This window comes from Brassica napus, chromosome C6, assembly GCF_020379485.1.
Source record: "Brassica napus cultivar Da-Ae chromosome C6, Da-Ae, whole genome shotgun sequence".
NCBI classification, from domain to species: Eukaryota; Viridiplantae; Streptophyta; class Magnoliopsida; order Brassicales; family Brassicaceae; genus Brassica; species Brassica napus.
Window position 1 is genome coordinate 1929221 of NC_063449.1, and position 18868 is coordinate 1948088.

At 37.2% G+C, this 18868-nt stretch overlaps 1 protein-coding gene across 1 annotated transcript; it reads left to right on the forward strand.

Moving 5' to 3' along the window:
- Positions 1-3870: 3870 nt before the first annotated feature.
- BNAC06G00700D lies at positions 3871-7296 on the forward strand. Its single transcript, XM_013808555.3, has 2 exons — positions 3871-6003; positions 6398-7296. The coding sequence occupies exons 1-2, from the start codon at positions 5715-5717 to the stop codon at positions 6712-6714; spliced, it is 606 nt and encodes a 201-aa protein (XP_013664009.1). The 5' UTR covers positions 3871-5714; the 3' UTR covers positions 6715-7296.
- Positions 7297-18868: the final 11572 nt, after the last annotated feature.

Below are 18868 nucleotides of genomic sequence, written 5' to 3' on the forward strand. Positions count from 1 at the left end.
TCAGGTAGATTGTGATCAGCTTTAATATTCATCATTCTAGCAGCCAACGACAATTTAGAGAGACCTTCTCTACAACCACTGTAAAGTGGTTGATTCGCAGCATCTAACATTTCATAAAACTTTTTTGCATCTATGTTAGGTTCTTCATCTTCATCATGAGCTACGAATGCATCAGCTACCATATCATGAACCCTATCATAATCTACCATCTGCTCCTCCTGATGGTAACTATGTTCATTATGCAAATGATGATCAACCGGTTCTTCCTGAAAATTGCTATTACTACTACTAGCTTCATTCTCATAATTATAACCTTCTCCATGTTGAAACCAGATATAGTAACTTGGCGTGAAACATCTATTTATTAAATGCTTCCAAACATTTTCACGATTTGCCAATTTCGAATTGTTGCATTTCCGACAAGGACAGAACATCTCACCGCTTTCTTGGGCGAGCGGTGTGGAATCTGCTTGATGCATAAATGTCTCCAGCCCTTCGAGGTATTCTTTCGTCACTCTCCCGTTAGCATCTCTGTGCACATACATCCATCTCCGCAATTCAAAAATATTTCCGGAGCCCGACATTTTTTTTTCTTTCACGTTTTTATTTTTTTTCTTGTTGGTGTGTTTAAAGTGATGTTCAAACGTCCATATTTATAGGAAATTTTTGAATGTTGAAATTTTACTACGAATTTACGACGAAATTTAGTTAGTTAGCCGAAAAAAACGTGTTACAACTACAAAGTTGGTGGACTCGCAATTTTCTCGTTAAGTAAACGTAAAATATTTCCTCGTAAAGTAGTCGCTACTTTTACGCCGAACTTACGAGGAAACCATCTTTCCTCGTAAAAACAACGTTATGTTACGTCGTTTTTACGACGAAATCGTTTCTTTGTTATTTTACGATGAATTAACGTTGCTTTTAAATTTCCTCGTAAGATCCTCGTAAGATTCTCGTAAAATCGACGTAAATTTACGAGGATTAATTTTCCTCGTTAAATTTTGTCGCTATAGTTGTGTTTTCTTGTAGTGCATGCAGCAGCCCCAATTCCACCAGTGTTGTTTCCCAGTGTAAGCCATTACGCAAATATGGACAATCTATTTTGGCGAACGAATGATATTGAAGATCTTGAGTTGGATAGAGATCCATACCCTTGGATTATTTGACACATTTAGAAAGCGGAAAATGATAAATTATTCAGAGGGATAGACATGAACCCATGTCTGTCAGGCTGAGTCAGAATGTCATGCTTGGTTTGAAACTAATGATAAGCATGAAGAACCAGTGGAAACACAAGTTTCTGAACAAGTGACAATCTATGAGAGATGCATGATAGATAGATCGTAGACACATGAATCACTCTTTAGTGGCTCTGGGTGGACATGGATAAACTAAAGAGGAGTAACTCAGTTATTGGGAGAAAGGAACCAACGGCGAAGAATCTCACCACTTCATTCGGAGCTCGAGGCTCTATCATGGACAATGGAGTGCATGCTAACCCTATTGAAGTGTCAATATTTTAGCACCGAGTGTAAGGATCTAGTCTTGATGATTTAAGACCCTAGAGCATGACCTAACTTTTTCACTGAACTGAATGAGTTTATAAAGTTGAAGAACATATTCACACAGTTCTCTATTGTTTTTATTACTCGTTTTGAAAATGTATCGTCTGATTCACTAGCTAAGATTGCAAAATCCTTTCATAGGGACTTATACTACTTTTGTTGTTCTATTCCGGTCTGATTCTCCGTACCACCTCAAGTTTGAGTAATACAATAACTGTTTGATGAAAAACAAATTAACATCAAAGTGTTTTATACAAATAAAATGTTAGAATCAGTAAATTAACATCAGATAAGTTTGAATTTAAAATTATCAAATAAGTATATATCAAAAATTTAATCAAACAAATTACAGATATTTTATTAAAATTTAGTAATTAAACAGATTCAAATAATTGATAAAAAGTTATGTAATATTTTAATAATAGAAAGATAAAATAATATATAATTATATAGTTTTCAAATATATTAAAATAAAAATTTTAAAACATTACTTATTAAAAACATTAAAATTTATTGATATTGTAAATTAGATTTTGTTAAAAAAAATATTTCTACACTTCTAAGAACGGGTCATAATGTTTTTTTTTTTTGGATCCAACATGTTTTATATATATGCACGTATTAGTTATAGGACTTTTAGGGCCAGTAAGATACAACATACACTTATTGCATTCAAATAATTTGACTTTCCTTAAATTATTTCTTCTAAAAATTCATCGCTGATATTCCAAACTTATATCACAAGTAAAAAAAGGCCTATGGCACGTTTTTCGTGACTATAAAGCAAATTTTTTTTTTTTTTTTTTTTTTTTTTTTTTTTTTTTTTTTTGACTATAAAGCAAATTTATAGTCAAATTTCGTGGTAATACAAAATTTTTAGCCAAGAAAAATGTGGCTCTACGTTCGTATAATTTTTTAACAGTCACAAACTTGTAGTAAATATCCATGCTTTTGGCAAAAAGAATTCGTGACTAAACCAAGTTTTCCATGAAACATTTTGTGGTTATTTTAGTCACGAAATAAACCGTGACTAACACATGATTATAAAATAAAAAATCATCAGTTAAAAATAAGACATATGCTTAGTTAATAATATTGTAATATAATCACTTGTGTATATGTAACTATTTTTCTAATACCAAATCTTATTTTATTATTTAAGGAAAAATAATTGCTGACTACATGAAGTGTTGGCCATCACATGGCTAACTATGCAAACTAAACTAATGTATACCTTGCTACACGAAGTATGTATTATGCATGACAACATCCCTCAACTTAATGATGTTATGTAGTTAACATCACGAGTTTAATTTCATATATCCAAAAATTGATGTGGATGTCAGAAACCTTTAAATCTCCCGTTTTTATCAATTAAAATATGTTGTACCTGGCGGTAATTGAAAGTTATATAAGATATTATTTAATTTTGGTTTTTAATTATTTTAATCTGTTTTATTATTAACTCTTAGTAAAATTTATGTACTTCGTTTGATTAATTCTGTGATATATACTTATTTGATCAATTTTATTATAAAAATTATTTCATGTTAATTTACTGACTCTAACATTTTATTTGTTTAGTATAAAATTAATTAAAGTAATGAATTATTTTATATATATTTTCAAAAAAATATTGCATCTATTTAAAAATATATCAAATAAGTATATATCACACAATTAATCAAACAAATTACAAAACATTTATTAAAATCTCATAAGAACACAGATTAAAATAATTTAAAAGAAATTACATAATATCTTATAGGCCTGGAATTATTATCAGAGATCCGGATTCGATCTGAGATCTGCTCTAGATCCGCTCTAAAAATAGGATATTCGGGGGGTCCGAATCCGGATCCGGATAATAAAATCTTGGATTTTTCAAGACCAAATCCGGATCTATATATCATGATTTTTAGGTCTGGATATCCGGATCCATATTTTTATAAGTTTTTAAATTTTAAATTTTATTAATAATGATATTTGATATATTGATATTTATACATAAAAATTAGTTTTATCATGTTATATTTTAATTTTAATATTTTATACATATAAATATATAATATTTCACAGATATCCGGATCCGGCCCACCCCTAATATCTTATATAAATTTCATATTTAATATAAATAAAATAATATTATTATATATTTTTGAAATACACTAAAATAAAAGTGTTAAAACACTACTTATTAGAAAATATTAAAACACATTGATTTTGTGAATTAGATTTTGTTAAAAATATTATTACGCATTTAAAACGTGGGTTAAAATATCATTACGCATTTAGTTAAATTACGCATTTAGTTAAATTAAAATATCATTACGCATTTAGTTAAATTAAAATATCATTGCGCATTTAGTTAACATATCATTACGCATTTAGTTAAAATATTATTACGCATTTAGTTAAATTACGGCCATGTCAGTTATATTTTAATTGATAAACGAGATATTTAAACGGTCTCAGACATCTACGTCAGTTTTTGGATGAGCAAAATTAAATTCGTAATTTTAACTACATAACATCATTAAGTTGAGGGATGTTGTCATGCATAACATATAATTCGTGTAACTAGATATACATTAGTTTAGTCATCATGGTTAGTCATGTGATGGCTAATATTTCATGTAATCAACAATTATTTTTTCATTATATAAATAAAAATATCACGAATCATACCCGAATATATAGAACAATCAAATTATTACGTAAACTTGCGAAGTCTCTCTCCTTCAGCTCTGTCCTCTCTTCTCGATCCGACACAGAGGAAGGATGAGATGAACCTCAGCCGAAGTTATTCTAACTTTGTTTCTATCGGGTTGATTTCTGGGAGGTGGTGATTTCTCTACACCGTCGTCGTCCGCTTTGGGTTCCGAGGATCGGTGGCTCCGCCAGCACCGGATTCGTCGGCTTTCGCTTCCGGGAAGCGGTGGCTCTGACAGCACCGTTTTCGCCGGCTTTTCCCGGTTTCCAATCTATGCTTTTGTTCTCTCTTTGCTCAATCGACTCTCGATTTGAGACTCCATGTTGGTTGTTCTTGGATCGATCGTAGATGATTGTTTTTCTGGAAGCGTAGATCTATGGTTTGAACTTCTACGAGGGTGCTCTAGTTGATCGGCCTAGTTAAGGGTTTGGTGTGTTTGAGGGCGGAGTTTGGTCGCGCCTTGATTCTCTGGGAGATGGAGGAGATTTCGACTGGGTCGTTGGGTTCGTGGCGCGGGGTTTTTTTCCGGTGATTCTACGGTGAACGCCGGTGACTCCGGCGACGAATCTCGAAGCGGTGAAGGTGGAGATGTCGTAAAACACGTGTTCCTCATCGGTGAGGAGTCCAACACGTGTTTTGGTCCTGTTATCTAGTCGACACGTGCATGGGGTAAAGCCTAGTGGGCTTGGGGTGTTGGGTTTATGGCGTCGGATTTTTGGGGCGCCGGGTTCAGGTTAATGTTTTTGGGCTTTTGACCCATATGGTTTCTTTAGTCTGTCCATCGGGCTTTTATGTTTTGTAGGGGTCATTATTTTGACCCATCAAAAATAATAATAATAATAGATGGAAAAAAAAATATATAGAACAATCAAATTCATAGATATTGATCACATGTATTTATTATCTACACTACCGATATATTATACCATTTACTATTTTTGTTATTTTTAATAAAATATATTTTCAATGATTTTATCAATTTTCTGATTTTAAATCAACCAAAAATATATCTAACTATTCATCAAAATCCGCCAAAATCCGCCGTTAGCATCTACACGTTTAGTTCGCACTTCTCAATTATTTAAAGCTAAATTCATACGGGTTTGTCATACATGGAAGTCCAGATATACTTGAAGAATATTTAACGACACATACAGGTTTTTCTTTATTACTTTCCTAATAAGTAATAGCTATAGTAATGATTACCAATCATGTCAATATTTCGAATCAATCAATTTAAATATCAGATTATTATCTAATATTTCTAAATCGTTCCACTGATATACAGTGACAGCCCATTAAACTATATATCCAGACACCACACTCACATTGTGCTTCTCAACATCTTAAGCAGATGCAGGACCAAGTTTCTGAACAAACACACTCATCGACTGCTCTCTCTTTCTCTCCCTCTTTCCCTCTCTCGTTGATAAGTCATGAAAGGACAGAACCAAAGCTCAACATCTTCTTGTAACATCCATCCAATAGATTTTGTTGAAGGTGTGTGTCCTATCTGTCTCAACGAGAGGCTGCTAGTCTTGGCTTATTTACAGAGAAGACACGCTCCATCTCCTTCTCCTTCCTACCATACCATCCAAGAACCGAAAATAAATTCCCAAAAATCTTCCAAGAAGAAAAACATCAGACTCTTCTCGTTCCTTGGCTCCTTCCAACTGCGACACCACAATTCTGATCATCGAGCCAACTCCATCATCAGTCCAGAAGGTAAAATGTAATATACTTTTTGAGAATTGACATATAATAAACTTGTTGTTCCATTTATTTAACATTAACTCATATACAGGGCCGATCCATTCGTTTTTAATATCTAAAGCAAATTTATCAAAACATGGCTTTTCTAAATTTATCATTTTAAACTTTTATTCACATCATATCTTCATTTATTTTGAAAGTATTCTGTATGTATAAACAGACTAAAAAATAAAAAAAAAGTCCTTGTTAGAGTGTTAACTGCTTTACATAGAATGTTAAAATTATCCGTCCATGGGTTAGATACTGGTAATATAAAATTTATAAATAGTTTTTTTTCAACCAAATATTTTAGATTATTGATCAAGTCTTACAAGGTGGCTTAACTAATTTGTTCAAATGTCTATAGATTCATTCATTTCGATTAATTTCGAAAACAACGGAACAACTTCATGGGAAAAGGAAAAAGAAAGTTACCAGCTTGAACATTCCACGGCTTCATGTGATCATCAATATCAACATATCACGAAGAAGGAGATTATTCTTCGGCTAATGCAACGGCCTCTGTTGACGTGGAGCAAACGGATTGGCCGACTCATACACGTCATCAGTTTCAGGAGGCGTTCTAGCGCCAAGGTTAAAGGTGATGATGGCTTGAGTAGAAGTTGCTTGAAGCCTTCGCCCCTCACAAACAAGAAAACGCAAAGTCTGGAATCTTTTGTATAATCATTTTGTTACAACTTTTTTTTTTTTTTTTTTTTTACTAACCAAGTATCTTGGTCCCACCGAAATGGTCCAGACTAGAGACCGAAGTGAGCATGGACGCTGCCAGGGCGTCACCATGTAGCTCACCGTGTAACGGTCTTCGGTCTCGGATGCTGCAGCCCACATGTAAATTTCGCAGTGGTCAAGGTTCGAACCCAGGAGCGGACACTCCAGCTGGAGCTCCTATACCACTAGACCAAAACAACTTGATTAAAACTATTATCCTCTTTTTGTTCTATTACAATATTTTGGCTTTTTCTATTTGAGAATAAGATGAAAGCAATCATATTCAATATAAATGTGTTCACTTTATATAGTGAATAATCAAATCTATTTTTGAAAATACGTAGTTAGCCATTGATTACTTATTAATAAGGACGTTAGTAGAAAAAGAAATATTTCCTATATATTATTTGACCATTTTTTTTTAAAAGTTGTAATCTTAATTTTGTTTTAATTACAAAATGAACTTGTTGAGGTGTCAACACTTAACCTCTTCTTATTGTTTATGTGGCAATTTTACAATGATTTTGGACAAACTATATACTAATAATTTATTCTCTAGGAAAATTAAATAACTTTAACATAAAAACAGTCCGAGTTCAAACTATATTAACGATCGATTAAGAAAATAATGCCATACTCTTGAAACTATCAATATGCAGCATGGTCGTAAGATAATCATAATATTAATTCAAACTTCGTCACCATCACAAATCGATTTGTAATTTCGCTATAGAGCATGAAAGAAAGCATGAAAGCAAATTCAAAACTTCGTTCACTTAAAGACAATAACCAATTTTGTGAGAAATCAAACTTCTCATATATCATCATCGATAAGAGCATTTAAATCATTCTCACCAAGTATGTGATTTGAAACTTTGTCACCAAATATGTGATTTTAGGAGACAAAATGAAAAAACTACTCTCGAAAATTTATATTTATCTTCCAGTGAGACACGTCAAATTATGCAGTGAGAACTTAAATTAACTTGGGATTTGAGGGACACTTGACCAGTGAGAACAATATGCATTTGGTGAGATATCGATATCTTGCACATTTGCATTGTTTTAACTCTTCATTCTTGCATGTTTTGGTCATTTAGATTAGGGATTATGCATTTTAGTTTCCTTTTTGCATTGCATAAGTTTTTATCAGGTGTTGGAGTGTCCATTGGAGTTTTTGGAAGTACTTGGAAGCATTTGGGATAAAAAAGGGAGTGGAAATTGTTGTTTGAGCGAGTAGAGCACCAGAGCGGGTAACGGGAGCGACCTACGACACCCGCTCCAGACGAAACAAAGGCATCGCGACATCCTGCAGCGGGGTTAGGCACCCGCTCTGAACTAACACCTCGTCGACGACTTTCGAGAGTCAGAGCGACCAAGATGGAGCGAGGTCCGTAACCCGCACGCAATACGAAGATACGAAGCAGGCATTTGGAGCGACGCAATATCTTTAAATGATGTTTTCAACTCATATGGTTTTTTGATCAATTTTATCTTTTATAACAAAAACTTTAAATTACTGATAACAAAATTTTCATTGTGAAATTAATATTTTTAGTAATTTTTTAATTTTCAAAGATTTTGTCAAAAAAAAAATTCAAAGTAAATTTCGAAACTAAGATATTTATGTATTTTTATATGCTATATAGTTTAATTAAAAATGATATATATATATATATCTTATTCTTAATTCTTATTAAATGGACTTTCTACTTATATGATTTTGTAATCATTTGTACCTTGTCATAACAAAAATTTTAAACTATGAATCATAAAATTTCAGTGTGAGAATTTTAACAGTTTAGTCATTTATAATCTTTAAAAAAAATTCAAAATATAAAATATACATGAAAAAATAAATTGTATTATATGGTTTATGTGATTTTTTAATTTATTTTAATAGTTTAAAATTAAAAACAAATATGATAGAAGATACACTCATTTTTATAAAACCTTTATTATACCATAGAGACAAATTAAGGTTGAGTTTATACAGGGAATAAAAATTGTGTTTTTTTGTTCTATTTTGGCAAAAACAAAATTTCTGACAAAACTCTTCTACGCATTTGTCCAATCCAAGCGGGCTTTAGGGCATCTGCAATGAAACCTCTTAGCTCCAAAACCTAGGTAAAAAATTATTAAAAATTTGATGGGTTCCACACTATATTAAGGATTAGCCTTTTCTTATTCTTATACAAGGATCAATCCGTGAGAAATATTATCACTGTTTGCGGATCCCGCTGTTAAGTGGCGATTTGCCATTGGTTATCTTTTTTTTTTTTTTTGTTGAAAAATAAATAATAATAAAAAAAAATAAAAAAAATAAATTTTTAAAGGATTCTTTACCGAATCCACGGTTGCAGATGGTCTAAGAGTTTGTTCTCGCTCATCTTAAACATATTGTAAAAATCATATTTTGATACATTAAACTATATAATAATTTGTTTCTATATATATAGTTTAAAGAGAGAATTAGGCTAATAAACACGAAACCATCCAATATTAAATATCTACCCACACACGCTCAAAACCTTTATTTCTCTGTAGCAATTTTAACTGAGCTTCCTAAATTGCCCTTGCCTTGTGTACACGTCAGAACAGAGATGATCGATTGGTAAATATACATATCCCCTTCAATAGCATAGGTCTCTGTTCATTTTTTTTTTTTTTTTGTCAAACCAGAATGCATTAGATAATAATTAATCGACAAAGGTAGCGGCTGAAGACAGCGAGTACAGGCCTGCTTTCGCAAGGGAATCAGCAAAAAACATTTGCTAAACGCGGGAGATAACAAAAGGAGATAGAATTGAAAGATTTAGCTAACATAACAATGTCATGGAGCAAACCTTTCAGAACCACATCCTGCCCTTGAGACTTCAAAAGCGAAATGAGATTCTTGGAATCAGAGAATACATTGATGCAACTGACATGAGAAGAAACTGCAGCTGACAGTGCAGCTTTAACCGCCAAAGCTTCAGCCACCAGAGCCGAAGGAACAAAGCGCCGGTGAGAGGAGGAGCTGTCGATAGTGGAGTTGCTCGCATCACAAAGTAGCCAACCCATACCGCAGTTACCAGAGGTCGACTCCCAAGCTGCATCAGAAAACACAGACCAAGTATAGGAGTTAGATACATGAGCACAAGGTAGCTGGACCACACACTGTGGTAAGGAAGGCTTTTTAACAATTGTTTGAGCCGCCTTCCAGGCTCGAGCATCCTGTATAGCTTTGAGGATTGATTCCTCCTCTGAAAACACTCTGTTCTCAAACACATTCCTATTCCTATTAGTCCAAAGCACCCAAAGGATCCAAGGATAAAGGGGGGTGGATCCTAGACCAGTAGGTGGGAGCGAGATCATCTTCCTACAGTGTTGAAGGAGGAGTGCGATCGTATCAGTGTTGTCACTAGTAGGCTTGAACACGCAAGGGGCCAGTTCCCAGACTTTAACCGCATAAGGGCAGGTGAAGAGCACATGGAGCTCTGTTTCGATCTCATCACACCGTTTACACCGAATATTCGCCGCCAGTCCTCTGTTTTCCAAGACAGATCCAACCGGCAGCGCTCCATTGTTAGCTTTCCACAGCAAATGTCTAATCTTTGGGGATGTGTCCACTTGCCATACACATTTCTTCCAGTTAAAGGCAAGATCAGCTGGCGTTCCATTGAAGAGCTTGGCAATGGCGTAACCAGATTTGGTAGTGTAAACTCCTGAGGCATTATGAAGCCAAACTCTTTCATCTGGAGCAGCCAAAGCACTAGGGATCAACACCCGAATGAGCTTCTCGTAATGAGGGACTACTCTTCGAATCTCAGCAAAATTCCACTCATTAGTTCCAGGAAGTATCAAGCTGTCCACACACCAATTCCTGGTAGCAAAAGTTGGAGGACCTATAATAGCCAGAGGCTCATCAGTTGAGAGCCAGGGTTCCCTCCACACCGGAACACTCCTTCCTGACCCCAAAGCCCATCCTAACCCTTTTGTTAATAAATCTCGACCAACTAGAATCCCTCTCCATCCATGGGAAACCGAGGAAGGGGCTTGAACTTCCAGGAAGGTATCATGAATACAATACTTCCCCAGCAAAGTTCTAGATAGCAACGAGTTCGGGTTTTGCAGCACTCTCCAAGAGAGTTTTGCCAACAAGGCATCATTGAACTGAACAATTTCTCTAAAACCCAAGCCTCCTGCCCCCTTAGGTTTGGTCAGTTTTCGCCACGAGACCCAACACATCTTCCTAACATCCGGGGAGACATCCCACCAGAACCGTGTCAGTACAGATTGAATCTGTTTGCATAAAGACAACGGCAGTTTGAAGCAAGACATTGAGTAAGTAGGCATAGCTGTTAAGACAGTCTTCAAAAGGATTAATTTGCCAGCACCCGACAGGAACCTTGACGTCCAGCTATGGGATCTTTGTCGAATACGGTCCACCAAGGAGGCAAAAATGTCGCGTTTCTTCCGGCCAAAATGCTCCGGCAGTCCCAAATACTTTCCGATACCTCCCTCATTTAGAATCTGTAGCTGCTCTCGAACTCTGCGTCTCGCTTCTCCCGGGGTCTTTGACGAGAACGTGATCGCTGATTTATCCAAATTTATAACCTGTCCCGAGGCCTCCTCATATTTCTTTAGAATAGCAATGAGGGAAGCACAACTCCTCGGGTCCGTACTACTAAAGAACATAGTGTCGTCTGCGAATAGTAAATGGTTAATAGCAGGACAGTTTCGGGCCACCTTAACGCCCACCACATCTCCTTGTAACTGTGCTTTTTTGCATAGGCCCGATAAAACCTCCGTACATAAGATGAAGAGGTAAGGGGAGAGAGGATCGCCTTGTCTAATCCCTCTAGACGGGATAACTTTCCCTTGCGCGGCTCCGTTGATCAGATAAGAATACGAAACAGAGGTAACGCAAGTCATGATCCACGAGACCCATGTCTCATGAAAGCCAAAGCGGATAAGAACATTGCGCAGAAAGCCCCATTCGATCCGGTCATAAGCCTTGCTCATATCGGTTTTGATCGCCATGCTACATCGAACTTTAGCCTTAGAGTGTTGGAGATAATGCAGTATCTCATGAGTTATTAGAACATTATCCGAGATCGCCCGTCCCTTAACAAATGCTGATTGGTGCTCGGCAATCAACTCTGGGAGCAAGGGTTGAAGTCTCCTGGTTAAGAGCTTTGCGATGATCTTATAGTAGGTGGAGCAGAGCGCAATCGGACGGTAATCCGCCACCTTTCTTTGTCCCGTAACCTTGGCTATAAGACGAACATGCGTCTCGTTCTGTCTAGGGTCCAGCACACCGGTTGTGAAGAAATGTTTGATGTCCTCAATGACTTCGGTTCCTAGTATATCCCAAAAGGTTTGGTAGAAGTTAGCCGAGAAACCGTCAGGCCCCGGAGCCTTTTCGGGATGGATCGAAAACAAAGCTTCCTTTATCTCCAGAGCGGTGGGGGGAGAAACTAATGTATCATTCATCTCCGTGGTAACTAGAGGGGAAATTCCTTCATGAACCACAAGAGAGGAGTCAGACATTTTTTCGGTGAAGATGCGTGAATAGTACTCTGAGACACAACGCACTATCTCTTCCTCCTTGAAAAACGCCTTGCCCTCGAGATTTTCCATGACTGAGAAGTTATTGATAGCTCTTCTGCCCCGAGTTGCAGCATGAAAATAACTAGTGTTGCGATCCCCGCACTGAAGCCATAAGATCCGGCTTCGTTGGCGCCAATAGCTCTCCTCTTCCTTGTAGGCATTCTCTAGTTCCGCCGTGAGAGCACTAATGAGGGCAGCGTCTGGGATAGAACTAGACAACGCCTGTTCCAGGTCTTGTTGTGTCGACTGAATCTTCAGGTTGCTGTTAATATTCTGCTCCCGTGTCCAGCGGATGATATTGTGTCTAATGTTACCGAGCTTTTTAAAAACTGACTCCAGAGGGTCTTGCTGCCATTGTTCCTTGACCAGCTCCCTGATCTCTGGCTTATCTTTTAAACGACCATCAAACCTGAACAGTCCTTTCTTCACTTTCCTAGCCACATCAAAAAGGACCACTATGGGCCGATGATCCGAGCCTTCAAAACGTAAATACTCGCATCGACCTGCCGGGAAACGCTCAAACCAGGAACAATTTGCCATGGCCCGATCAAGCCTTGACTGGATAAAATGGTTATATCGCGTTCCTCTCCAAGATAGATGATTTCCCGAGTGCTGGAGATCCCAAAGGCCCATCTGGGAAACAAAGCTTCTAAAGGATAAGAAGGATCCTTCCCATCGGACAGGACCACCAACTTTCTCGGAATTATCAAGGAGGTCATTAAAGTCTCATGTTAGTAACCAAGCCTCCTCTCTATCTACTCCCATCTCCGTGAGTTTACTCCAAAAGGCTGGTCGATCCGCTGGGTTTGGAGCGCCATAGATGAAGGAGACGAAACTAAACGTTCCTTGTGCTTCAATGCGAGTATCAATAATATTGGGAGAAGAGTATAAAATATTAACCTTGATATCATCTCGCCAAGACAGAGAAAGGCCTCCTGCCAAACCCACCGGCGGGACAGTGAAGTGATTGGTGAGATTCGACTTCCTGAAGTGTTTTAGAAGAGCTTCATCCTGATTTTTCGTCTCCATGAGAAAGAGAACTGCTGGGGAAATTCGCTTGCGGAATTCCCGAATTCGCTGGACTGTCAAGGTGCTCCCAATACCCTGACAGTTCCAGCTTACGCATGCTAAGGAAGAGGTTTTTGGAGAGGATGAAAATCCTTCTCCTTCCTCACCATCGCTGGAATAATCGCAGCTGTTGATTTGGCTGCAATTGTCTTTTTTCCTCTCCTTCCTCCAGTTGTAATAGCATCAAGCATCAGCTTCCGGCGAGGTGAGCTATGGATTTTAGTGGTACGTCTTCTCTTCAAAGGAATACCTTGGTTTGGGCTCCTGGCAACTCGTTTCATTCCAAGAGAAGTAGATGCAATACGCTTACCAGCTGCCTTCGCAGAAACAACATCGTGAAGATGTAAACCAGCGCTATCATCGCTTTCCTCAGTTCCATCACCGTTTAAGGGACCAATTCTCAAGGAAACATGTAATCTGTCTTCACTGAGGGTTCGGATTGGTGATCTTTCACAAGGTCCCAACCTACCATACTCAAAAACATTTGAACTCGACGGGCGAGTAATAGAGTAAAGCGCTAGTGGTTGCAAAGAATCCTCGGCATTCTGATCAGCTTGATCGTGGTGCAGAGGAAGGTCAATGGCTTCAACATTACTGGTTCTACGTGTCTGAACAGATAGACGACTTTTAGCAGAGAGTCTCTCTTCACTAGAGACTCGACTTCCCCTTGGGCTCGAGAGGCGCGTAGCCATGTTACCACTTGCTACACCCGGCAGGGACCGCGTTGCAGGGGAGTGGATTGATTTTGATGATGCCTCTCTAGGGAGGGATCTGTGTCTCTCTCTTGGGGGTGTAGCCATAGGCTGAGATCTCCCTTGTGAGTTGTGTACTCTAGTAGATAGCGTTCTCCCCTCACGCGGAACCCATGTTGCTGAGAGGTCTCTTTGGGACGACTCCCTCTGAAGGCGCCTATCATCAAAACGTCTTTGATTCTCCTCAAAGCCGGAACTCCTATCCATACCTCCAAGAGATATTGTTTCCTTAGATGGTGCAGTATCTGCTCTCCAGTTATTATTTCTGGTGTTAGTCCAACGTACATCCCCATAGTGAGAGGAGTTGAATTGGCGAGCAGTCTTCCTATCATCTTGGCGTCTTCTTGCTTCTCCAATCCTCTCTAAAGTATTTTGCTGAGTAATACCAAGAGGTCTCTTTCCATCATCCTGGGACCGAGATGAGGAACGGTGCAGACAATTTCCTTCCTCATGAGTAAGAGCCTTGCAATAGAAGCAATGATTCTCTATTTTCTCATACTCCAGTTCCACTTCAACGATTTCACGGGAGGGGAGTTGGAGGTCCATCTTCATAAAGAGAGGCTCTAACCCATTAATCAGGACTCTCAGTCTTGCTTTGTTCACATCGCGATCTTCAATATTTCCCAGAGCCTTCCCAATAGCTTCAATGGTTTCATCCTTCCAATAATGGAGGGGAATACCATGTACAGTTATCCAAAAAGGAATGTGAGCTGGGAAGGTATCAGAGATAACCGGTTCCCAGCGTTGGAGGATAAACATCCATCTTTTGAAATGGAAAGGAGCCTTAGAGAGTATAGTCTGTAGATCATGTTCAGACTCAAAGCTGAATTGGAACAGCGAAGGACCTAAGTCCCTACCCGTAACTCTGCCCAGAACATGCCAGTGTTGTAAGAAAAAGTCCACAAGCGCTCTTGTCTTCTGGATAACTGGGTTTGTAACTCGCCCAATGAGGGTAAGTTTGTTGCGGTCTATGAGTTCGGAAACGTCGGAGTCTGGAACCCGGACTAGTGGTTTCCGCAGAGGAAAACTATCAGATTTTGCTTTTCCTCTGTCAGTTCTTGAGTAGCGGTGAGGCATCCTTAGACAAAGCCAAGCTAGCTTGCGTGATGTAAATAAACGTAAACTACAAACTGTAGTAAAGTCGTGGGTAACGTCAGACAGGAACCGCTAAAACTTCAACTCTTTAAATCAAAAACGGTGAGAAGATTCAGGAAAGCTTGCACCGTGAAGAGGGAGAGAAACTGAAGCAGCGACCTTAAACTTTCACTTTGGAGCTCCAAATCTTAGGCTAGTCTAGAAGAACCAAAGGACCTCGCTTCCATGGACTTCACCGGTAAAAAAGACCGGAGAAGGCGGTCCCTCCGACAGGGTCGGGGGAAGAACCCGGTGTGCAAGGACCAGTAACGGCTTTTACCCCGGGAATAATTCTCCAAAGGGACGACAATTCGAAAAAGGAAGTACAGAAGTAGGTGTCTTTTAGCCAAAAAAGAGATGTCAACTTCACCGAGCAACTAAGAAACTAGTGGTTAAAGATCCCCTCGGAAAAAGTGCCTGGGAGAGAAACCTTTTGATTTTGTAGGTCTCTGTTCATTTTGTAGGTCTGGTAGAGGTATTGTAAACCACACATTTGAATTGTTGTACACGTAGGTTTATGTACTTATCATTATATGGACTTTAGGAAACAAATATGTTAAACATTGCTTATGCTGAAAATACAAAAAAATATAGATCCTACCAAAAACTGTTGTATGCCTCATCATCCTTTTGTATTAAAGTACATATCAAATATATTAAAATCGAACTTTAATCACCTACGAAGCTAAGACCATGATTAACCTCAGTCTTTTAACTAGGATTCTTAACTTCGATCAAGAGACGGTTTTTACCTTTTCTTAGATTTTAACTAAGAAAAGTTAAGAACCGTCTCTTAAATAAGAAATATAATAACCCGTCTCTTAGCCGAAAAGTGTAAAATAAATAAAATAAAATAAAAAAATGCCAAATCATGAGTTAAAAACTTCGGCTAAGAGACCGGAGTTAATGATGCCCTAATGGTGTAGAAGTTAAGTCCAATATGGTATAGTACTATAGTGTTATATGTTACAACATTTATTATAGAAAATAGTTAGATGTTAATTGTGTAACTATATCTTAGCAATTTAAATGTGTGTACCTTTATATTTTTAATGGAAGCTACAAATGGTATTAGGTGTAAATGGTATTAGGTGTTACATTCGATGTTAGATGTGACATATTTTGTTAGATGCTATTTTATTTAATTATATCATCATAATTTAAATATGTTGTACCATCATCTCACGTTATTATTGAGAGCTACATATAGTGTTTGGTGTTACACAGTGTTTTTAAAACCGGACCGGAAATTAAACCGAAAATATTTTGGATCACGGTTCAATATGGTTCGACCGGATCAAACCTGATTCAATAATATGGTTTAATATTTTTTTAGTATGTAAATATAAAAGTAATATTAGTAAACATAATGCATAGTTAAAATATAAATCAATTTTGAACATAAAATATTATAAATATAAATTAGTTTCTTGTTTATATGGATGATTTATAGATTTTCGATAGTTTTAGTGGTTTTTATTAGTTTAATAACTTTGAAATATAATCCGGCTATGTGGCCGGTTCATGGTCGAACCAATTACTAGACCAACCCGGCTATATAACCGGTTCACGGTCGAACCCGGTCCAACCATCGGGTCGGTCCGGTTTTAAAAACATTGGTGTTAGAACTGATGTTAGATGTTGCATACATTTTCAGATGTTACTTTATATAATTCAGTATTATGGAAATAATGAGTTTTGTAGTAACTTAGTTTTAGTAATTATTGTGTTTGAGATAGGTTAAATGTTGTTTGATATTAGTGGGGAAACACCTTCAAATTTTGTTTGTCCAATTTAGTAATTAAGTACATTAACACGTAATAAGATTGATATATTCTAATTGTTTAAAGCATTATATTAGTAGACACACACAGTCAGTTGTTTTCGGAACATTGTCTCTTTCCTTCTTCTCTTTGGTTTCTTTTTCTTTCTACTTATTCTCGTTCCTCATTCGGATTAGATAGTTAGCAGTAAGTCCACAAACCAACATAGACTTCGTTCAATTCTAATCATGTCACCCATCATCGGCTTCACCAAGGGTGGGATGGTGCGGCAGCGTCGCCAATTATCATCAAAAGATCGCATCTGGTGTAGACATAAGAGCATCCATAACCTACGAAGATTCAAAAGCCAAATCGTATTGATCATATAATCAATTAGTATGATGTTCTTAAATTAATCATTGCAAGGGTTTGCTTAACATATATACACGTTGAAGTTAGTTGTTATCGTAAAAGTTAATTCACTATGCTAGATGTTACAGGTTAAGTTATTAACACAAGAAAAAGTAATGTATTAGCTGTACAAGAAATTGTAAAATCTACTACATTAGGTGCGGGTTATCAAGGAGAATACTCTATTGTTAGTGACAAAACCACCTACATTACCCAAGCTTTAATGACCTATAGCCTAAAGATATGAGGTTCCATCTGATTTTACCTTAGGTGCCATACTGCCATCTAAGCTTAATGTTAATCGTTAAGATATTTCTTACAACATAAAAATAAATAATATATGTTATTAAAAATGTTACTCACCACATTGTCTTCGAAGCAGCCTCCCAAAACATATGCATGTAAAGTCGGCGGATTAGTGGGGCTGTCGGACGCTTCCTCGGAAATTGTTTCGATGTCTTCACCCACAATGTAAGTACCCTATTTAAGAGAGGCTTATTCAATACAAAGTGGAGTTTAGAAGGAGATATTGATTCTCTAAGGTGCTATCTGAGCTTAAAGATAATGATTTTACCTTAGGAAGATTTTCTCAGGTAGCTGTAATTCAGACATCAACAAGGAAAAAATAATATTGTTAGACAATATTTCACAGATGGTGCTTGAGGGCACTGTAAATCCGTTTTGCGGGAGAAAGGGAGATGACTTACATAGAGTAGAGAGAATAATTGTTTTTTTTTTTTTTTTCCTTAACATAATTTTCTTTTCACGGGGCTTCTATCTCTAGTGGTAAATGGCTTACAGTTGTGAGTACCGCCACCTGGAATCGAATCCTTGTCACTGGGGATTTAACATTTCGGCATCGCCAGGGACAGAGGACCGATACGTGGTAATACGTGACTAGTCTGGATCACTTCTGTGGGACCAGGATACCTCTGTATAATTTAAAAAAAAAATTGTTTTTTTTTCACACCAATTTCTTGATTGTTTTTTTAATATTTTGTTATATCTACTATTATCTTTCTATAGCGTTATAAACAGAATCCCTTATAAACCAGTGTATAGAGTGATGAGTAAGCATTTATGTGTGCTGGTATCGTTAAAGGTTCTGACACAAGTATATCCTATAGGATATCATAGGTTATAGCTTGGTAGGGGCAACGGCGGAATATTGAGTTTTGAACAGTATACCGAACAGTGAAGGGGTATTTGCCTAGTTTCGATTTATTGCAGGTATAGACGGCCTGATTACTCTAGCTTAAAATAATAATAACAAAATTCTATTTATTGTTTTGGTCTGTATAATCGCAATACGAAACGATTTTAGCATGATCGGCCAACAAAATTGGAAATCAATTACTCGGCCAATTTAACCAATTAGTCGGCCCA

What these genes read in the sequence shown, in the direction of transcription:
- BNAC06G00700D (XM_013808555.3), top strand. Translation starts at nt 5,715, where the DNA reads ATGAAAGGACAGAACCAAAGCTCAACATCTTCTTGTAACATCCATCCA. An exon ending in CTCCATCATCAGTCCAGAAG is followed by an intron (nt 6,004 to 6,397) that starts GTAAAATGTAAT and finishes AAATGTCTATAG; the next exon opens with ATTCATTCATTTCGATTAAT.